This window comes from Arachis duranensis, chromosome 10, assembly GCF_000817695.3.
Source record: "Arachis duranensis cultivar V14167 chromosome 10, aradu.V14167.gnm2.J7QH, whole genome shotgun sequence".
NCBI lineage: Eukaryota > Viridiplantae > Streptophyta > Magnoliopsida > Fabales > Fabaceae > Arachis > Arachis duranensis.
Window position 1 is genome coordinate 87,621,398 of NC_029781.3, and position 22,464 is coordinate 87,643,861.

The 22,464-nt window shown below is 32.6% G+C and overlaps 4 protein-coding genes across 4 annotated transcripts; all 4 read right to left on the reverse strand.

The window, feature by feature from the left end:
* Positions 1 to 3,025: 3,025 nt before the first annotated feature.
* Positions 3,026 to 4,794, reverse strand: LOC107470686 (NAD(P)H-quinone oxidoreductase subunit U, chloroplastic). Its single transcript, XM_016090096.3, has 5 exons — positions 4,469 to 4,794; positions 4,317 to 4,378; positions 4,135 to 4,224; positions 3,804 to 3,947; positions 3,026 to 3,192 (listed from the first exon to the last, which is right to left on the reverse strand). Exons 1-5 carry the CDS (start codon positions 4,746 to 4,748, stop codon positions 3,097 to 3,099), a joined length of 672 nt encoding a protein of 223 aa, XP_015945582.1. The 5' UTR covers positions 4,749 to 4,794; the 3' UTR covers positions 3,026 to 3,096.
* Positions 4,795 to 5,104: 310 nt separating this feature from the next.
* LOC107470685 (mechanosensitive ion channel protein 10) lies at positions 5,105 to 8,672 on the reverse strand. The gene is made up of 5 exons (XM_016090095.3): positions 6,480 to 8,672; positions 6,247 to 6,367; positions 5,836 to 6,129; positions 5,541 to 5,743; positions 5,105 to 5,456 (listed from the first exon to the last, which is right to left on the reverse strand). The coding sequence occupies exons 1-5, from the start codon at positions 7,997 to 7,999 to the stop codon at positions 5,192 to 5,194; spliced, it is 2,403 nt and encodes an 800-aa protein (XP_015945581.1). The 5' UTR covers positions 8,000 to 8,672; the 3' UTR covers positions 5,105 to 5,191.
* Positions 8,673 to 9,475: 803 nt separating this feature from the next.
* On the reverse strand, positions 9,476 to 11,516 carry LOC107470683 (serine/threonine-protein kinase STY13-like). Its single transcript, XM_016090094.3, has 4 exons — positions 11,306 to 11,516; positions 10,815 to 11,093; positions 9,973 to 10,626; positions 9,476 to 9,884 (listed from the first exon to the last, which is right to left on the reverse strand). Exons 1-4 carry the CDS (start codon positions 11,462 to 11,464, stop codon positions 9,672 to 9,674), a joined length of 1,305 nt encoding a protein of 434 aa, XP_015945580.1. The 5' UTR covers positions 11,465 to 11,516; the 3' UTR covers positions 9,476 to 9,671.
* Positions 11,517 to 20,519: 9,003 nt separating this feature from the next.
* Positions 20,520 to 21,822, reverse strand: LOC107470687 (protein BIG GRAIN 1-like B). The gene has a single exon (XM_016090097.3). The coding sequence runs from the start codon at positions 21,691 to 21,693 to the stop codon at positions 20,650 to 20,652; it is 1,044 nt and encodes a 347-aa protein (XP_015945583.1). The 5' UTR covers positions 21,694 to 21,822; the 3' UTR covers positions 20,520 to 20,649.
* Positions 21,823 to 22,464: the final 642 nt, after the last annotated feature.

Genomic DNA, 22,464 nt, shown 5'->3' on the forward strand with positions numbered 1-22,464 from the left:
TAAAATAAATTTAGATATAGTATATATTATTATTTATTAAAATAAAAAATATTTTAAATACTTGATATAATTAAAATAAGAGATTAAAAATAATTACAAATTTTAATTTATATTTTAATATCAATAAAATATCAAAATATCATTACAATTTATCTAAAAAATACTTTATATTTTATATATATGCGTGTCCCGTGTCATGTAAGATTTTAAAATTTGCGTGTCGACGTGTTCCGTGTCGTGTTGTGTCCCGTGTCCGTGTCAGGGTCCGTGCATCATAGGTTGGGAAAAAACCCAATTTTAGTATATTAAGTAGATAATAGTATTAATTATTAATTATTTATTAGTAACCATTAACAAGAATAGCATATTTGTATTTATCGTTACTAGGGGTGGCAATTGGTAGGATAGGGTAGGGTTTGAAGCCAACCCTAACCCTACCCGCAAGTTGAGATTTTTATATAAACTCAACTCTACCCTACTCGCGGGTTGAGAATATCCCAACCCTAACCCTATCCATTCTCAACCCGCGGGTACCCGACCCTATCCGCGAGTTACAAAAAAGATGTAAAATTATTATATAACTTCATAATAATTTAAAATAGAACTGACTTTTATGTAAAAAAATACTAAATAATCAATTAATGATCTTCTTTAGTGCCTAAGGATCTTTTACATTTAGTGAGAGGTCTTTGGTTCAACATGCACTTAAAACATATTTTTATATAAATATATAACATATACATATATAGGGTGTGTGTTGATCGGGTAGGGTTAAGGCTCAACCCGCACTCTACCCGACCGCACGAGAACCCAACCCGCACCCTATTCTACCCGCTGCGGATCGGGTTGACAACCCTACCCGATCGAGTGGGGTCGGATTGGATACCCGCGGGTAGAATACATGTTGCCACCCCTAATCGTTACTCTTAATTGGAAGATTTTTTTTTTAATCATGATGCTATATGTATAACCATTTTTATAATAATGTCGAATTAAATTAGTATAAGTCTAACAAAAAAAAATTATATTTTTATAATATATAAATTTTTGTTAGAAAACACAAATATTTATTGATATAGTAAAAATTTATTAAGATAGTATAGACATTTTTATATATAACACATAAATTTTTGCTGCGAATATATTTTGTTAGTCGGGTGAGTCAATATTTTAAATATATAGTCATCTAAAAATTTTTGTACTGTACACCAAAATTTTTGTATTGTATACCAAAATTTTTGTATTGTACACCAAAATTTATGTGACGTGCATATTTTGTTAGTTGGGTGTCAATGTTTTAGGTGGTCCTTCAAAAATTTCTGTATTAGACACCAAATTTTTTGTGTTGTACATTAAAATTTAAATATTGTACATCAAAATTTCTGTGCTGAAATGAAGCCTTGCACATAATCTAGTATGCTCTTCCAAAAAATTGGTTTAACCTCAACACAGATGGTGTGTCGAGAGGTAATCCAAGACCAGCTAGTCTTGCTTGGATGATAAGGAATGAAATAGGGAATTGGATCTATGGTTTTGGAAAGCAACTCCTTAGCGCCAAAGTGGTGAAAGCTGAGATAGAAGCGATCCTATATGAATTGAAAATTGTCTGGAGTAAAGACATTAAATTTCTTATTCTTGAATCTGACTCTAAAGGATCCTTGCAACTGATTCGAAATTCTCCCAACATCTATCCTAGTCTAACTCGGCCCATAAGGAGAATTATCGATCTTTTAAATCGAAACTGGAAGGTGAATTTGAAGCATGTTTATAGAAAAGCCAATCAAGTAGCAGATGGATTGGCTAATTTGATTCTGGACCAAAACTATAAGGAGAAGTTTTGGAACCACCCTCTCTTGGAAGTAGTCTCAAAGGTCTTTGCTGATTGTTTTGGGGTATTATTTTTATTTTTTATTTTTTTTACTTTTCTTTCGGTTTCTTGGTTTTTAATGTAAAAAAAATTCTGCGCTGAACATATATATATAAGAAGAAAAAGGCGACGACGACAATGATAATAATAATGATAATGAAAGAAGACCAAGAGAAAAAAGAAGAAGGAGAAGAAATTAAACAAAAAAAGAAGAAGATGACATTGAAAAAGAAGAAGAAGAAAAAGATGACCAAGGCGGTAGTGGCGATAACAGCGATGACGACGATGATTGACAAAAGAAAAAGGAGGAGGGGGAAAAAGAAAAAATAAAAAGAAATAACGGCAACACATACATACAAAAAAAAAATACGTGATCAATTTGATTGAAGACTTAATTTAAAAAAGTTTAGACACCTAATTTCATTGTCTTTTTAATTAGGATACTTAGCCAATTTAAATAAATAATTAGTGGTTTGTTTATATAAAATAGATTTGTCTTTTTCTTTTTAACCATGGTATGAAAATAAATATGAGTTTTTACCTTAAAGTTTTTTTACTTGAATCAATCTACTTTTGTCTTTTTTTTCAGTCACATTTTTTTTAAAATTTTTTTATTTTCTTTTCATTAACCAAAACAATAAATCATTCTCTTAAAATATTGGGAATGAATTATCTTAATTTCTTTTTTCATTTATTTTGTTAAATGTACTCTCTTATCATATATTTTTTAAATAGGAGTAAAAAAATATATATAAAAAAAGATATTAAATAATAAAATATCACATTTGACGAAACAATTGAGAGAAATAAATTAAGATAATTCATTCCCATAAAAGCTATGCTATACGATTATGAACGTACATAACCATGAATTCTTTATGGGGACACATTTTCACAATCTTCTGACTATAGAGCCTATGAAGCCCATATGCTCAGCCTCTAGGCATTATGCAGCAACAATGCAAACATAAATAGGAAACAATATTCCACAAAATCTTCTCTGCTCAATTATGTCAAAATTTTGAGCTAACTTTACGCATCCTAATTAATTAAGCTTAGTTGCAATATTACGTTAGCTAGCTACAATGTACTGTAAACATGTCTTAATTTGTAGTGAGCCGAATTTAGTAGATTCAGATCAAATTCAGACAGCATTGGTTAACACTAAAATAATCATACATTATATTATTGTTTCGGGAGTGTATATAAAAAGTTTAGTGAAGATTTTTCTACAAGTTTAGTGCAATAGATGCCACAAATGAGACCACGATCCATCCCAATATGAAGTATCCAACTAGTCTCGTTGGTTGGACATTCTCTGGTTCCTGTGATAAATAAATTAATAATTAAAGATAACAACTAATTCGGTCAGTGAAGAGGAAACCATATTATTTATTTATTGGGTTAATAGTGATAGCCCTGAAAGAGAAGACATTCTTCAAATTCGTCCTTGAAATTTTTTTAATCAAATTAGTCATTCAAAGATTACGAAATAATCATATTTGTCCTTCACTTACTTCACACACAATTTTTGTCAACCATTGATAATGTAAAATATTATCTGATAGAATACATGACACATAATATGTTCAATTAGACATGACAAAATATGTTTACCAAAATCTATTAATTTAGTCATTAGGTCATATTAGGAATAAAATTTTTATAATGGAAAAAAATAACTAAATTAATAAATTTTCATAAACATATTTTATTAATATTTAATTAGACATATCAAGTATTATATATGTTATTAATTAAGGTTTTACAAAATCAATCTTTTAAAAAAATTATTAATAGAATGATTGGATGACAAATATGATTAATTTATAATTTTTAAAAGATCAATTTAATTAAAAAAATCTTTCAAAAATAAATTTAAAAATATGTTATCTTCCAGAACTCATTTGACTATTATCCCTTTATTTATTATTACCTGTGCTGGAGGTTCTTCTTTTGAAGTGAGTGTAGTTTTGTCAACCTCGTAGGGCCAAATGTAAGTGTCTGCACTCTCCGCTCTGGCCAAGCTCCAATCATATATTCTTCTTTCATCTACCGTTGATAGGATCCTGAATGATTCCTGTACATAATACCTTGCAATTAAATCATCACTCTATAATGTCACTCAAATATGTATGAATATAAATATTTATTTTGGATAATCATTCTTGCTGTCCATATATAACGTAGTTATTTTTTGCTGATGCAGTATTATGTGATTTGATGCATATATAGAAACTGTTTCATACAGAGAGTGTATATCTGACCTTGACAAGTTCCAATTTCTTGTTAAGTTCGTCTTCCTCTAGACCTTGGCCCTCCAGTTCCTGAACCTTGTTCTTATATGCAACTACAACCTGTCAAGTCTCATGAAGATTTAAGACACACAGATATTAATAAAAAGAAAAAAAAAGAAAACAAGGTGGCCGGTGATTCTTAATTAATTCACCTTGTCAATTGGAAAATCTCTAGGAATGCCAAGTCTACCGTAATGATCTGCGTCTGTAATTGCTGCACTCCTAAACTATATCTCCCTGAATTAAATGTACTTTTTTAAAGAGAGCAATAAAATTAAAATTATTATTAGCAAGATCCACTTACGTATGCCACGGAGAGCACGTTCAACGTTAAGAGCAGAGATTAAAGACGGTGATTCTTCAGGAACTTCAATGGAACTCTCTTCTGTCTCTGCATCAACTTGCTCTGTGGCACTGATCTCTGCAGAGACATCGTTGGAACTAGTTCTCACGATGCAATATCTGCATCTGCGCGGTTTCAATAATGTGAAACTTATTATGCTTTTCTGTGTTTGGTTGGTTGGAACAATAATAATGTTACTGCGAATGCATCCGGTGGCGCTGGTGGTGGTTGACACGGCCATTGCCTTCAACCTTCAACCTTTAACCTGAGCTAAAATTTCTGTTTAGATCTTTTATAGTTTGTTTTTATTAAATTAAATCAAATTGGGGAGGAGATTGGATAAGGCAAGTGTTCTGTGCCATGAATGAGTTATCTCTTAGATACCACTACAAAAATGTATTATTAAATAATTTCAAACTAGCTCAATTATCAACAAAGTCGTTGTAGTATAGTGGTGAGTATTCCCGCCTGTCACGCGGGTGACCCGGGTTCGATCTCCGGCAACGGCGTTTTATTAAATTTTTATCTTTTTTCAATTTTTTTTTTTTTTTTACCGTGGATGAGTGCAATGGTGGAAAAGAAATTCTTTTCATAACCTAACGATCCAAAATTCATAATTTCATAACCAAACGTACAAGTAAAATTGCTAATTAGAAACACACACAAACACCAACATCATCCTCATTATCTCTTGAGTGGACTTGTATTTGATTCAACATGGCTAACATGAACAGCTTGTGGAAGAAGGTTGTATCTGATATCTAGCTCTTCTAATATCTTCTTCAATTCAATCACCAGTTCAGTTCTTCGCTTGTTCTTCTCCCCAAACTCTTGAAAGTTCATTGTGTGCACCACATACACACCCATCTTAATCTTGTTCACATTCTCAATCTCCTTCACTACTAACCCGTGATTAGGATGCCAGTATTGTGGATTCCTCTCCAAGTACCTGATTCAAAATGATATTATTATGTCACATCAGAATCTCATGAATCTACTCATTTACATTTTCAAGAGGAAATCATTATCTTACCTCTTTATCTTTTCTTTCAGTGCACCGATCTTCTCTGCTGGCGTCGAAAAATCGATGGCAAATTCTACCCCATCACCCATATCCGGGCTTCTATAATAATTGCTAATTGGTTTCATGGCAAGGACTGAGTTTGGATAGTACACCTTTTCATTATTCAGCTTCAAGAACACTGTTGTCAGTATGTTCATTTCTTCAACCAATAACTGCAAGAGTATCAGATCAGAAGGCATGAGTAATAATTAATAGTATCTAATTCATTTGTCAAACGAAACGAAATTCGGCCTCTATAAATTACCTCCACGCCATCTACAACGCATCGGTCACCAACATCAAATGGATGCATCACAAACACGAAGATGATAGCTTCAAAAATGTTCTTGCATGTATTTCCAAACATGAAAGCGGCAAGTACTAGCTGCGAAGAGAGGAAAACAAGTACTTTTGTCGTTGCAATCTCCATCAGTAGAAGCCAAATTACTATAGTCACAATCACTAGGATCCCTGTCACAAGTTTGTTCAATTGTCTTACGGCTGTTTTGGTATCGCTTAAGGCATGTGCCAATGCTTTTCGTTCTTGATATACCTTCAACTGATGAACAATAAACATTTCAAACATTATGAAGTGAAATTGCTTTTAGTTGTAAAGTGAAATATTTTCCAATTAAACACGAAAAATTTTCAGATGCACAAAATTAGAAGTCCTTACCACCCAATCTGCTAATGACTTTCTGGTAATTTGCCCTGTCTCTGCTTGTGCCAATTGAGGATATACTAAATCAACTTCTTCCTTGATCATAAACCTCCTCAGTTCATACTCATCAATATACCTATTCATAAGTGGAGAACTCTTTAGGAGCAGCAAGAGAGGCAAGTACCAAAAATTGGAGAACAAATACTATTTCAGAAAAATAGAAGTGAAAATGCATATTTTATACTTACGTGCAACCAGGGGCAGCAACATTCCTGAAGATGAGATAGGCGGCAGCAGTGGCTTCCATCTCATTTGTAATCTCTTTATCAGTTTGCTCAGTCACTCCATCGTCGAAACTTTCGTCTAGTGAATTAGAGATCGTGGACAGACCTGAATTTGTCACAGCATCTATCAAATTCTTCATAGTCCAGGCTGAAACTTTCTCTTGTTTCATCTTATGAAGCTTTGCCATATCAATAACCTCTTTCTTTGTGCCACCTTTACCTGTTGTACTCTTGAAACTAAATTGACCAATACTTAATGATCCCCCAACCTTCTCAGCTTCTTCTATAAGCGGAGGCCCAGACAGAGTCTGCAAAATGTACTGATGGAATATCGATTCTTGAATCCGATCAAAGAAAGACTTGACATGGAAATTCGATGCCAAAATCTTCAGCAGCAATGTCTTTATCAACCACAAGAATGCTCCAAGTAGAAGGGAAAGAAGAGTCCATGTCACACCATCCAAGATTTTCGAGGCTAATTTAGATCGTGTCACGCCACGATTGATTAGTAGCACCCATGTGAGAAGAACTAAACCGAGCCAAATGAAGACCTGAACAGATTTCTTAAGTCCATGGACAAAATAGAGCACCTTTTTCCTCAACAGAAAGTTCATCTCAATCAAGAAAACAACAAGGTGCATAAACCATCTTGTAACTAACATGCCACAAAATGTCACCAACACAAGAACGCACCATCTCCAAATCCCCAACCCCCAAATCATCGTCGCCCTGAGCTTTTCAACTGTCAAGCTAGCTATCAAGGTACCAGCAAGGCACACAAACACAAAGCATTCAATCAAAACCATAGTGGTCACTCTCTTACGCTTCTCTTTACTCAATTCAACTTTCTTGTAAATGATTTCGTCCTCATCCTCCCCGGCAGGACCGGGAGACGCCATCAAAGGCGTCTTGGGAGTCACGGAAGTGATGGAAACTGTTCTATTAACAGTCCCAGGTTTGTTATTAGGCGATGATGCTTTGAATGAGGTCCTATACGGTGAGTTACCAGCTAACTGTTCTTGCAAAGTTGAAATGCCACTAACATTACTGTCATCTAAAACAGAACCATCAATGGGATAAGGCTGTTCACCAAACCTTGATTTGGGTTTGGAATACACTGACCTTGAAAGTGATTTCCTTCTGACAAGGTTTGCATTTGAATTGGGAATTCTTGGGGGCTTGTTAGGGCTTGGCATGAACCTTATTTCAGGGGAAGCACAGTTCAAAGGTGGTGACTTTGTGGTTCCATAGACTGAAGCAGCATCATTGTTGTCGTTGTTGTGCATTGTGAGAGGGGAGTCAACTCTACTGCTATGCTTTGGTGTCAAAGATTCAGTAACCCCTTTGGAATCTTGGCTCTCGCTTGGAATCGCAACCACCACTGCTGTTGTTTGCTTCTCCCACATGCTTATTTCACCGCCTTTTGGAGGACCTTGTTGCTTACTGCTGTTGTTATTATTAGCATCCATGGACCCTATTCTCATCAACAACAATGAAGAAGGCTTTGGTGCAAATTAATAAACTTGCTTATCAAAACCATACCTTTGACCGTGTAACATATTTCATGATCCCCAAGTAACAGAGGAAACTGAAAAACAGAGTATTCTAAATGCTTGAGTTTTTTTTTTTTTTATTATTTCTATTTTCTTTAGAAATAACGAAATTAGGAAAGTGATCAAGTGAAAGTGAGGAGAGAGAGAGAGATGAAATAAAATAGTTAAAAGTTGAAAAGGAGATTAAGAATTTCAGCACCGACTTTTGAATTTGAGTAAAGAGATTGAGACTTTTTGAGTTGAGATGTGTCACAGTGTGTGCTTACATGACATGTATGAAGTATGAACTATGAAGTCAAATAACAAGAGCTATGCTTTGTGAGAGAGAAAACAGAGGAAGAAGAAAATGAATGGAAGGAGAAGAGAGCAGAGAAGAATGTGAAACGGGAGTGGAGGGATAGAGTGGCTTTGCATCCCGACTCAAAGGATGAAGCAGCAGCGGCAAGAAGAAGAAGAAGAAGAAGAAGAAAAACTAAGCAAGCAACAGCTAATAAAGTAATGGCACTGCTTACTTTCCGTTCAACCAAATCTTTTTAATATTAGTATTAGGATTTCCATAATCATCACAATCCATTCTATTTTAATTTCAAACCTTAGACTTCTTATTTCCCATTTTCTATCTCTCTTTTAAAACTCAGATCTTAATAAAAAAGCTATCTTACGAACTTGCATACAATATTTTGATAGTATAGGTTGTTCAGTCTTAGGCAAGGCCGAAATGTATGACCTTATTACACATTATTTAAATTTATTAAAAAGGAAATCTTTTTGTGAGCATGCTTAAGATAAAATAACCCGATATAATCCTTATCAATAGCCACAAAAGTGACTCTAAATTATTAAGAGGGACACCTCCCTTGTCAAATTTCGAGACCCATGTCAGTGGTGTCTCCACTATGCTGCTTTTTTAACCCAATCATTGTCGTATGTTATCGGAAAAATCATCATCTGCGCTTGAAATCTAGCTGGGTTATGAACTTCTGATCAGTAACCATTCTAGAAACTTCATTTCTCAATTCTATTTAGGAACCACTGAGTGAAACATTTATATATTTTATTTTGTCCCCTTTATGGCAACTCAAGTAGCCACAGCCAAGGCCATCGACCAGTGGCATCTTAGTTATATGGTTATTGACATTATGGACTGTATTATTCCACCTGCACATGCTTAAGAAAAATTATTAATTGATTAAGAATTTACCAAAGATTTTTTTTAAATTAGCAATAAACCAATAAAGTAGTGGATAAAAAATTAAAATGAGGGGAAAATAATTTAAAAGAAAAAGAAATATTGGATGAGTTTTTGCATCGAGTCGACAAAATAGAAAAATAACAGATATTAAAAGAGAATTAAAAAAAAAAACTAAGTATTATTTTATTATTGAAAAAAAAAAGATTTATCCTAATGTCATGCGAGTATCACTGGATTCAACAAAGATGCGCAGCAAAAAGTGACAAACATGGCCACGGTGGAGAGAATAAATGAATGAATAATAATGAGGTACGATGTGTTGTTGTGTTAGATCTACAGATAATATTACTGAATCCTCCCCACTCCCACTACTTGACATATTTCTCTAATGACAAGCTGGACTGACATACATTATTTATAATTAACATAGCTTTTGAGGGTGCGAGTAATAGTTGCGAATGATGGCCTTTTAGATGGATTTCCGTTCCAACAAAGGCATATAAGATCAATGAGTTCCTCCACTTGCACTTGGTCATGGTGATCATAACCATCATTTTCATTCCCTAATGATGTTGATGATGCAAGCATTGGCCTCAGCTTACCTTCCACTACTTCCATTGCAATCTAATTACAAAAGTATATAATATTTCTAATTAAATTGATGATTAATTAACTGTATAAAGTAATAATAAGTGGTGATGATGATGTATACCTTGGCGGGACCAAAATCTGTCTCAACGAAGGGGTATTTTCCTGTTAGAAGCTCGTTGAGTATGACACCGAAACTGTACACATCACATTTTTCATTATAAGGCTCACATTTTATCACTTCAGGTGCCATATACACGTATGTTCCTGTTTCTCCAGTGAGAGCCATTTCATGGTCATCCAAGAAGCGAGCATGTCCGAAATCAGCAACACGAACATGCATGGCATCGTCCAAGAAAATGTTACTAGGCTTCAAGTCACGGTGAATGAGCTTTGGCTTCTGCTCATGGAGATACTGCATGCCCTGTGCGATCTCCAATGCCTTGCTCACTCTTTCTTTCAACGGAGGAAGTGGCACGCCTCTTCCCTTTCGCCTGCTGCCGGACCCGTGCAGCCACTCTTTCAGGGTGCTGTTAAGATACTCCGTCACCACCCACGCGTGATGAGGTGGCTCAAGGCATGCGCCCATTAGGTGGAGAACGAAACGGTTCCGCTGCTTCGATAGGGTTTCTACCTCCTGAGCGAAGAATGCGACCCCGTTTGCATTTGTGTTGAAGAATTCCGATGTTATGCACTTCACTGCCACGTCACATCCGCGCCATGTTCCTCTGTGAATCACTGCGGTGGTTCCTTGCCCTATTTTCTCTTCCAACTGAATCTGTTCAATCATGTCTAATAAATGATATATATAAAACATTATTCAAAAAAAGGTGAAAATTTAGTGTCAACTGTATTTATTATAAGGTTGGATAATTGAAACTGTATGAAAACATTATTTACGTGAAGATAACAGCACAACTTTTTAGCGTTAAAACAATGAGTACTTAGTGAGTACTAACTACTAACCTCGGTTGGATGAATATACCATCCAGCAATTTTGGCTTCATGAATAATGGTGGCAAGATTGGGGTGGTGAGGAGGTGGAGTGGGGATGGGAGGGATGGGTGGAGTGGAGTTGATTGCTTGCTGAAATTCGCCTTTGTTTTGGACAATGAGGCCTAAGATTCCTTTTTCTTGTGCAACTTGGAGGCAGTACCTTAGGTAGTCTTGGGTCCTTTCCATTCTTTTCCTATACATCGCTCGTAGTTCTGTTTGCCTTTGCACCTCCTTTTCCAGCCCTGCCGCCTACACAGCAGCCAAAATAACTAACTAGCATACATGGACTATTACAGTGGCCCATTTCTTTATCATAATTCAAGCCCAATAACAAAAGGCCCATAAAACATGAAAATTGAAAATCACCATTATATCATGAACTTATATAAAGATATATGAAATTCTGAAAAAAGAATTGAAAAAGATTTAAAAATTCACATAATAATAATAATAAGGTGTACCTTAGCATCCAATCTGTCATAGCGCTGCTGAAGGTCCAAGGGCGAGGTAGTGGACTCCACAGTTCTGACTCGACGACAGCATCCACCGGAATCAACGCGAGGTGGCTCCTGCCTCACCACCTTTGATGACTGCCGTGACTGAATTGTTGGAGAACTCATTTCTCTGCTCAATTGTTGTCTCTTCTATCTGAGTGGATTCTATTGTAATTGCATTCGTGTTAACTGTTAAGTATATATGCATTCACCGTACCATAATTAAGCTTAGGTTATTGTTTCATTCATATGCCAAATACCTCACGACAATAATCTTGACGGACTTCTTTATGAACGTTGAATAGCGGAGCAGAGTGTTGACTGTAGAAAAACGCCAATGCAAGTGGTGAGCGTGAATTAAATAATTAATAATGCATTAAAAATTCACTTAACGTACTCTTTTCAAAAACAACAGTTCTAAAGCGGCAACTTTAACCATATCTTCCTACAGTTTTAGCACTTGGATATTTTTGGAACATATTTTAGGACTTCTTAATCCATCTTCTACTACCGAAATGATAAAATGTTAAACAAATAGTTCTTTCAATCTTAATTTGCTCCCAACAAGTGCGTAAAAAGCAGTGAAGAGATGTAACTTGCACACTGGAAGCAAGAGTGTGAAGTTTGGGTTCTGAAAGGGAATGGCAAGAGAAGCAGAAACAGAAAAAGAGATTCTTATGTAAAGCTAGACAGTAGTAGACACAAAATCATCATCTTCACCCCCTTCTCTCACTTTATTTGTACTTTGTATGGTAAAGTGAAATGGGTTTAACACCTTAGTGGAAACTCCAAACACTCTCCTCGGGATCAACAATCACTATACAATTACACTATCTTTAATTAATCTTTGTCTTTTGTTCAATAAGCAAGGGTTGCGTTAGTTAAATATAAACACTAATTTTATGTTACCGGCCCAACCTTTTCCTTCATCCTTTGTTATTTGTTACATAGTATAGGAGAGGCTTTATTTAGAGTGGTTGTTGCATGCTTAACTCTAGCTAGCTATAGTAAAAGAAAAACAAAGTAGTGGTTAGTCACTGGTTACTTAATGCTAACCAGAAGACACTTCAACTAGGTATCCTTTAAAAATTGTATAATATTCAGCCTTTTATTACAATAATTTAAAAAAAATAAAATAAACATATCTAAAAATTTTAAATAGATTTAGTGTCTTTTTAAAATTAAATACACATTCAAAATACAAACTAAATAAAACTGAAATTTAAAATTTAAATTTAAATTTTAAATTTCTATTTCAAATTTAATATATTTAATTATTAATATATTATAATTACAATTTAAATACACATCCAAAAATCAAATTAGTTATAATTCAAAATTTTGAATTTAAAATTCTAAAATAAATCTTAAACCATCTTAATAGTAAAATATTCGCTCCGTAAAGATCCAGAGCTGCAACGCCTCCCCCTCCTCATCTGTGGCCGCTTTCGTCTTCTCCTTACGCACTCCTCTGCCACGATCTCCTCTTTGGGGCTCTTCCCTGCGACGCGCACTTCCCTGCGCACACCCACGCCTCCTCAATCGATGGACTCCTCTCCATCCATGGTCTCTTCCCCCGCGCCTCCTCCCTCGCGCCACGCACAACCGCCCCCTTCTCCCGCGCCTCCCCTGTCTCCTCTCTCACATCGCAATTCTTCTGTCTCTGGTAATTCTGCTTACAAAATTCTAAAAAATTTTTGGTTGAATTCATTCGTGAGTCTTTTTTCGCTTAATAAAAATTTTTATTTTTTTAAATTTATGATTTTGGATGTGTTTCAAACATGTTTTGTATATAAGTCAATAATTTTAGATGTGTAATAAATGAAAAATAACCAATATTTACAAACATACATTTTAATAATTTTAAAAGCATTAATGTTCAAATAAGTAACGATAAAATTCAACAAATAATAAAAAAATGAGAAATATTAGATGAATTTTATCGAATAAGATATAAAAAAAATTAATTTTATATTTAATGTTTAAATTTAAATTTTTGATTTATGATTTTGGATGTGTTTTAGAAATATTTTTTGTATCACTTAATAATTTTAGATGTGTTACAATTGAAAACAAAATTGAATTTTTACAAACAAGCATTTTAATACTTTTAAAAGCATTAATATTAAAATAAGTAACGAAAAAATCTAACTATTAAAAAAAGAGAAATATTAGATGAGTTTTTCTCGAATAAGATATAAAAAATTAATTTTATTTTTAATGCTTAAATTTAAATTTTAGATTTATAATTTTGGATGTGTTTTAAAAATATTTTATGTATAATTTAATAATTTTAGATGTGTTACAATTGAAAAAAATTAATTTTTACGAACATACATTTTAATAATTTTAAAAGCGTTAATATTCAAATAAGCAATGAAAAAATTCAAAAAAAAATAAAAGAAAGAAAGAAAGAAAGAAAAAAATAAAGAAGAAGAAAAGAATATTGATATATACACTGATTATTTATTATTTAATTCAAATATTGATATAATTTTATTAAAATAATGATGAATGAGTTTTGAATTAGTATGTAAGTCACTCGAAATAGAAACAAAATAGCACGATTTATCTAATAATAATAATAATAATAATAATAATAATAATAATAAAATGTTAAATATGAAATAATAAATTTACCTGTAGAGAAATAATATTCTTCTATGAAAATTTTTGTAAAGAACAGTGAGAGAGAAAAAAAAAAGAACGTACACGAGAGAGGGGAGGAGAACGTGCAAATAAATAAAACCTAATAAAATAACTATTTTATAAAGTAGATAGGAAGTTAGAGAAATTCTAGTATTTGAAATTTAAATTAATTTTAATTACCAACATGTTTAACTACAAATTAGGAATGTCTTTTAACTAAAATTTATTTAAATAATATTATTTAAATTTAAAAGCTGAATAAAAGCTGAATTTTAAAAGACATATAGTATTTTCCACCAGAAGATACCTATTTGGAATCGGCACATAATTAGGAGATACCCTTTGTGTCTTGTTTGTCTCGTTTTCTTCTATACCATGCATTATATATGCACAGTATAAACTCACCAACTAAATATATATATACCATATATAAGAATGTCTCGTTCGATATTACTTTGACTTTCTTAGTTTTACTATTGCTGACTAATCAGTTAGCAGTTAGTCTAATATCCTTAACATAAGGGTTAGGTATGTATGGATATCATGTGTAGGAAGAGAAAAGGAACTACTCTATTATTATTATTACCGATATACCATATTCTTATTGATTACAACATTATAATTCGGTTCTAACTAATAAATATTTCAAAAGTAACTATTGTTTCAGCTTTATAATTCGAAAAAATGCTGATTGTCTTATCGAAAAAATATAGTTAGACAATAAAATATTAAATAATATGAACAATAAATATATCGGATGTTTAATTTATTATGTATGTATATAGTTATCTTAATATTAAGATGAAAAAAGTTTAATAAGAAAAAATTTTCAGCTATAATTAACCAAAATTTTCTGTAATTTATTTCATTTATATAACTTAATAACAGTTTTATTTTTTATTTCACTCTCCTATTAATTCACTTATCGTATTCTTATCAGTTTCAATTATTAATGACATCATATTTTTTACTATTAGATATTTTTGTAATCAATACTTAATATTTCTTTTCATAATTTGATTTTTATATTTAAGAATACAGTAAAGACTAATAATAATTATAAAAAATGGTAATGATAATTTGTATTAAATGAATTCATTGTAATTGATTTTTATTTTTGTTAAGTCGTATATCATCATTTAATGGAGATACAAAATCTGAAAGCTACCTTTATATGATTTTATTTCTGTTAATTCAATTATTTTCATTCAAAATTCACAACTCTAATATCATTGCAAGCACAATTAGAATAGGCTAAGAAATTTTACAAGAAGGCATTTTTATCATTGCAAATAGTATGGTATTTGAATTCGACCTTAATATGGTACCCTATGATAGAATGTGCTAAAGAATTTGAATAACAGATGGACTCACCCGATGAGGTTGTTAATCAACAAATTTTTTAGAATATGGAAAACCACACTAACTTTGATGATGTATGGTAATAAACTGATTTAATTTTTGTGTGTGTTTTTATGTGTATTATTTATAATTATATTGTACTAACTAAGTTCATACACATAACATTCATACGTTCATATACATAACACCCATAATTACATACAACTAACATCTAAAAATTAAATTCATGTTTATTAGATATTACATCCATACACATATTATTTTTTAGATATTGCATAAGTAACTATAAAGTTAACATAGATGTTTTTAAATTTTATCATATTGAATTTAAAAAATATCAAATTCTTAAATTAATTTATTCAATTGATAAATTTACCCATAACATCCATAAATTCATACACATAACATCTATAATTTCATATTAATAACATCCATAATTTTGTACTCATAATATTCTTAATTTCATACATATAATATCAATAATTAATAATTTTTTATAATTAATATGATCAAATTTTAAACTATACATCTTATTATATTTTTCAAATTATCTCATATGTGCATTAATAGGTGTATGGTAGAAGTTGTTAAAAATTTTTAATTTAACTTCCATAGTTTTTGGAGAGAATTATTGTATTTTAATGGATAATAATGTGATTGAGAGATGTTAGGGATTTTATTTGGGAAAAATTGAAATTGATTTTGTAAAGAACATTAATGACTCCAAGCATGTAGCGAAATGGTAGGTGATAAGAAGAATAAGTGATACGGAGGTGTATGTCACTTGCTTATCAAGAGAATGAGAATTTTTACGTGATATTTCTATATTGTAATTATTCTTTGGTTACCTAGCATCAGTGGACTTTGCTAGGTAAATAATGATTTTTGTAAACAATATGAACAATGGACTTTAAAATTGGCCCAATAAAGTAAAAATACACTATACCCCAAATTACCTATCTAAATTTTAATATTAGAATAACCAACCGCATATCTAGTGAATTAAACATTCGATATATCCATTGTTCACATTGTTTAATATTTTCATGATCTACCAATATTTTTTCTATTAACATTTAAGTGGGGTAATTTGGAAATATAGTGTGTTTGTACTTTATTGAATCAATTTTAAAATTCATTGTTCATAAAAATCATTATCTACCTAATAAAATCTTTATTATAATCATTTATTTATAATTCGGTAATTGAAGATTCGTTAAAAGATATGTTTAATAACAAATTTATAAAAACAAAAAATGAAATAAGGATAGATTTTTTTATAAGATATTCATAAAATTATTATTTTTTTGTTACTTAAATATCGAAATATTTTTGAATGTACTTATATATTCCGTATATTTTTGCTAGCAAACATAAATCATTGTTATAGAAAAAACAAATTCAATTTGGTTCAAGTAGTGGTGGCGTTTCTCAAGAGAGGAGTGTCTGTTATGAAAGAAGATTGTATACTCTTGTCATAATTTGAATTTCAATAAAATATTGTCAGCTCAGGCATTGTCTAGTCGAGGAGATCCATGGAAGGATATCTGTCAGTTACAGTGTAAGGACTCTAATGTGAGAGATAAGATGATTGCTGGGTTATCTATGGAGGTAGCTGATGGAAGAAAGACTCGATTTTGGGAAAATATTTGGTTACAAAGTGGTTCGCTTAAGATGAGTTTTCCTAGGCTTTTCTTTGTTTCAAACCAAACAAGATATGTTATAGGGGATTGTGAGTTTTGGGATGGGTTAGGGTGGATTTGGAACTTCCAGTGGAGGCGATAATTATACCAATGGAAGTTGGAACTAGTTGATCAATTACATGAGACTTTAAGACCAGTAAAGATAGCATGTGATACTCAAGATAGAGTTGTTTGGAAGTTTGACAAAGAAGGAATTTTTTCAACTAACTCTTTTGTGCAGGTGCTGCAGTCAGAAACGCTTCCGGAGGATATTACCAGCAAGAGTTTCACTAGAATTATATGGAAAGGTTTGGTTCCGTCACGAGTGGAGTTATTTATCTGGTTTACTTTAATAGGAAGAGTAAATAGTAAAGAAAGATTGCATAGACGGGGTATGATTAACCACGATGATAATATGTGTGTCTTGTGTAAAAAAGATGTGAAACATATTCACCACTTGTTTTTTTGTTGTGAGTTTACCTGACAGGTGTGGTGTGAATGACTATCTGAATTTAGGAGGTTGTGATCTAAAAGAGCACTTTGAGAGTTGGACGGGTGTCATTAGCAAGAAAGAGGAGCGCAACAAGTGGCTCATATGTTTTTTGCAGTTATATAGAATGTTTGACTTGAGAGAAATGGACGGATATTTAACAACAAGAAAGCAGGTGTTCACGAGGTATTTTACAAATCTTTAACCAATTATAGAGAGTGGAGTAGTGCGGATCTCTTTTATTGTTGATGGCAATGCCAAAAATAATAAAAATTGTGTTCAGATTGTTTTGTTGTTTTATTATTTGAGTTCTTTTGTTTCTGTCGCTCCACTTTACTGTGTTAAGTTTATTTATTCAAAAAAAATTTCGTTCAAGATAAATTATATCATAATGAAGCTCATCAACAAGAGCACACTTACAAATTTTAATTCATAAGCAAAATTGCTTTTCTTTTTACCTAATTGTTTTTCTTTTTTCCCCTAAACGTATATATAACTAGAAAGTTACTCTAGTACTCTCAATAAAATATAGATCTTTGCGCACTTGGTGCATAATTAACTACACTCTTTTATTAGGATGTATGCGAACTCTTGAACGTTCACTTTCTTTTTAAGTGAAAATAGAAGACGAAGTCTTTTGGATGAGACAGCAAAAAATATTTATTCCTCTCATCATTGTATGGCTACTTCTCCAACTCACCCACTGTACGGAATCTACAACCAACGAAGATTATAGGAACTATCCCCACCCTTTTTACTCTTATTATAATACACAAACAAATTTAGAACTAATTTTCAACTTAAAATATAGTTCTAAATTAATAACTGATATAATATATTTTAGTTAGTAGTTTCTAAATAATATGATTAGTTAAGTAGCTAACACTTTTGACTAACGAGAGATTCTTTTCAAGTGGGTCTTCAATTCTTCCATTTCGATATACCTCGTGCATATATGCTCAGCACGTAGTAATCTTAGTCATATACTTTATGTGAGTAGGCAATTATTAGGTCTATTAATTAACAATGAAACCTACCGCAGCAGTATTATTGTTCTTTCGGAATAGTAGTTATGAAGAAACATTTGAAATATGCATGAATTTCATTTTGAAATTATTGTGAACAACCACTAATATAGCTATTAGTTAAAAATATATATATTAAAATATAAAATATATATTGATTATAAATTTAAATAATATATATTTATACATAATATATATACAAATTTTTATTAAGTTAATTTTAATAATTTATTTTAGTATACAAATAATATTTTGACAGATAAAAAACTAAGATAAAACATTATCTCCCTGGTGTGGTACTAATTAACATGGTTTCTGAATGAAATTAACAGTACCAAAACGGTTGCTAGTCCAAGTTCCTAGAAATGGTATAGACTTTAGAATAAATAAGTTACATATAATTAAAAAAAAAAGGAGTATATTTTTTATTTTTAATATTTGTATTTTTTTAAAAATACATCTAACGTTTAATTTTATTCAATTTTGTTCTTAACATTTTCGATTTATTTAATTTTGTCTCTAATATTTTTAATTTGTGTCTAAATTATTTATGGAAGTGTTCAATTTTATTCCATAACATTTTATATGGAGTTAACGTTAAAAGGATAATTTTGATGTAAATCGAAAACAATCAAAACATTAGCAATAAAATTGAATACAAGTAAACTTTAGAAATATTTAAAAAAAATCACAAACTTCAGGAAAAAAAAATATATATTTACCATATATAATATATTAATGTTAAAAAAGGGAGGGAGTGGCAGCGTGGGCATGCAGTGATAAAATGAGGGAAGGAGGAGCATCTTAACACGCAGAGCAATAATTGCTTACTTTACCGCACATCACAACGTCCTTGTACAGAACCATTTAGCTTTCAACATCATCATTCTTAATTAGCATAGCAGAGCTTGCAAATTGTACTATGTACTAAGTGCTCAAAACAACAAAAGAAAAGGACCAAATTAATAAACTACCATCACTCTTGCGTGCCTCATCATGATCATCATCGCACCTTAGATCACAACCTTTTTGGTATATATATATATATATATACAAACCTACCTAGCATGCATCACCATCCTAATAAAGCAGACATTTCTTTATGAAAAAGCATAGCAAAGCAAAGCGTGTGAAAAATGTAACTAATCTTGAACTTGAATAATCTTAGAGATAGCGCAACCAGCAAGTAACGTACGGTGCCCAATACAATAAATAAAAATTAAAAAAAAAAGAGTGAAAGACTGAAAGCATGATCTCAATTCTCATCAAAGAGCAGAGCTTTATTACTAGTATTTGTATTTTCACTTTCTCTATTCCCATGGGCGAATGAACAAGAGATGTATCTGCCTTTTCCTTTTTCATTTTTCCATCACACTCTCGTTTTGCTTCTCAATACCAATCTCGAATCTTCTTTTTTTCTCACTCCAACAACACTGTCAGTATTTATCAAAATTTCTGATCATGATCGAAGTGAACACATCCGATCCCTACCTCTCTCTCGCTTTTTGCAAAATCTATTCATGTACCCTACGCGATACACGCTTTTATTCATCACCATTTGATCTATTGTTCTTTTCTACCTTTTTCCAAATAATTTTCTTGGTAAGGCAAAGCCTTCTGTGACAGTTATTGTATATCCACATATATCACTTTAATTTTGATCTTTGATGCTTACTTTACATTTACACTCATACAGAAGAAAAAATAACTCAGGTTCTGTTCATATTGCAACTTCAAACCTTTTTTAGCAGCAAGCAATGTGGTTCCAACCAAAAAAATCGTTTAAGAAAGAATCAAACATGTCTGATTTCATTTGAACTAGAATTATTATCATAAAATCTTTTTTAAATCTTCTTATCTTGTATCAAATTAATTACTACTCTATACAACAATTTCATCGGGACTAGAAATGATGGAATCAATATCTGAGTTTAGGAGAAACAAACATCGGAGTGTATTGTGGTTTTTCCCAATTGGCAATAACAAACAAAACAGAAATTAGAAATTAGAATCCAAGCTTAGTAAGAAAAAGCAACTAGAAAACAGAACAGACTCTGTGTTGTACCCTATACATTTTACGGAGCATAATAACATAACACTAAACTACATTAAGAGGCCATTAGCAATGGCGCGATTAGTAGTAACATGAGTGGTCTCATAAACCGGAAGCTCCTCACAGTACCTATGATGATGACGATGATTCCCAATTACCGCTAGGTGATCGAGTTCAAAAAGATCAGAACTTGAATCACTTGCAGCATCATCATCCTCATCATCATCTTCGTCAAAATCTCTCTTTTCCATAGCCGGAAACTTGAGCTCTTTGTCGCTCTTCTTTGAAGATGAGCGTCCAATCTTCCATGCTGTGGGAACCGACACAGACACTTGTTCTTCTTCGTACAAGCATTTGTGGCCACAGGGCCTGCTATCTTCACCGACGATCACACTCACGGGGTAGAATCTGACCGTTCTCTTGACACCATTATTGTTGTTGTTGTCTCTGGAGGAAGATGAAGTAGTCTTGCTCAAACAAGAGCGCGAGAAGGAGGAGGCAGAGGAACACGTGGAAGAAGCTTTTGTGTGTGCGGTGGCATCATAGTAAGAAGAAGAAGAAGAAGCGGGTTTGGTAGTTTTCTTGGAATTGGCTGCTGTGTTGAAGAGAGAATTGAGAAAAGTGGTGAGCCTTCCACCGGGTGAAATTGGCTGCTTCACCTTCTTGAGGTTGTTGTAGATTTTGAGGGCCCTGGATTTGGACTTGATGAAGACCTCTTCACCATCATCGATGGAGGTGGTTGTTCTGACAGGCTTAGGCCTGGAACGCGCGAAGCAGGAGGAGGAAGAAGACAAGCCTCCTGAGCTAGAACTAGTAGATTCAGAAGAAGTGTTGAAGTTGTTGTGATGAAGATGATGACGATGGTGACGCGTTGTTGTTGTTGTTGTTGTAACCTTGCTGTGAATGGGTGTGGTGTGGGTGGTTTGTCCTTCGTCAATGGAGCGGTAAATCTTATCGAGGAGGGTGGAAGAGAAAGAGGGGTATTGAGAGTGGTGTTGTGTGAGCGTGTTCATATTTGAAGAAGACAAGGGAAAGATGATGTTTGTTGTAGTTAGGGGGCATGAGAGGAAGAGTTGCACTTTATATAGGGGCATGAGGCATGGGGGAGGGGGGTCCCCTCCCTATTCTGCAAGTTTCGCATCTATTCATGTGCCACTTCAATCAGGGAAACACATCTTAATTCATCTTTTAAGCTAATTACTCTCCTAAACATAAGTATAATAATATGTTTATAATTTAAGATAATGCATATTTTCTCTTTCCTTTCCGGCTTGATTAAATTCGAATTAGTATCCGTTGATCCAGCAGTTGAAGAGATTGATGAGGTTAAATGCTGGAAAACAGTGTTGGTAGTTGTACACCTGTCAAAGCTCCTAACGGAGAGGACCCACGTGCTAAAATAGGCAAAATGTAATAATTTTGAGTATTAGTGAGACGAAAGCGTGTATGTTTTGGTACATGATTACTTACCAAATTAGTAGCTTGTGCATGAACCATGAACTAACATTCTAACAAGGGAACAGACCTACCATATGGCTCAGCAGTTACTATTAAATTATATTCTACGGGTTTGGTGCACTTCACAGTTATTTCATTCAATCTTTCCACCCTGAATTTGTATTTATTCAGTTTGGCCTCTAAGGTTCTCTCATTTCATCCCTTAGTAAATGATATTGAAGGGATTATACGCGCACCATTAATTAGTTTCTTATTACAATTAAGCTGGCAAGGCCATTATAAAATTTCGTTAGGTAAGGGATAAACTATTAAAATCAAATGTTGTTATATATATTCCTCTAGGTAAGGTTCAGTGTTTTTTTAGTTCAATCGAAACCTATTCAAATAATTCAATTAACAAAATCAAC

What these genes read in the sequence shown, in the direction of transcription:
- LOC107470686 (XM_016090096.3), bottom strand. Translation starts at nt 4,748, where the DNA reads ATGGCCGTGTCAACCACCACCAGCGCCACCGGATGCATTCGCAGTAAC. An exon ending in GAGATTTTCCAATTGACAAG is followed by an intron (nt 4,225 to 4,316) that starts GTGAATTAATTA and finishes GAGACTTGACAG; the next exon opens with GTTGTAGTTGCATATAAGAA. An exon ending in AGAAATTGGAACTTGTCAAG is followed by an intron (nt 3,948 to 4,134) that starts GTCAGATATACA and finishes TATTATGTACAG; the next exon opens with GAATCATTCAGGATCCTATC.
- LOC107470685 (XM_016090095.3), bottom strand. Translation starts at nt 7,999, where the DNA reads ATGAGAATAGGGTCCATGGATGCTAATAATAACAACAGCAGTAAGCAA. An exon ending in GTTGCTGCCCCTGGTTGCAC is followed by an intron (nt 6,368 to 6,479) that starts GTAAGTATAAAA and finishes ACTTATGAATAG; the next exon opens with GTATATTGATGAGTATGAAC. An exon ending in AGTCATTAGCAGATTGGGTG is followed by an intron (nt 6,130 to 6,246) that starts GTAAGGACTTCT and finishes ATTGTTCATCAG; the next exon opens with TTGAAGGTATATCAAGAACG.
- LOC107470683 (XM_016090094.3), bottom strand. Translation starts at nt 11,464, where the DNA reads ATGAGTTCTCCAACAATTCAGTCACGGCAGTCATCAAAGGTGGTGAGG. An exon ending in ATGACAGATTGGATGCTAAG is followed by an intron (nt 11,094 to 11,305) that starts GTACACCTTATT and finishes GCTGCTGTGTAG; the next exon opens with GCGGCAGGGCTGGAAAAGGA. An exon ending in GGTATATTCATCCAACCGAG is followed by an intron (nt 10,627 to 10,814) that starts GTTAGTAGTTAG and finishes ATGATTGAACAG; the next exon opens with ATTCAGTTGGAAGAGAAAAT.
- LOC107470687 (XM_016090097.3), bottom strand. Translation starts at nt 21,693, where the DNA reads ATGCCCCTATATAAAGTGCAACTCTTCCTCTCATGCCCCCTAACTACA.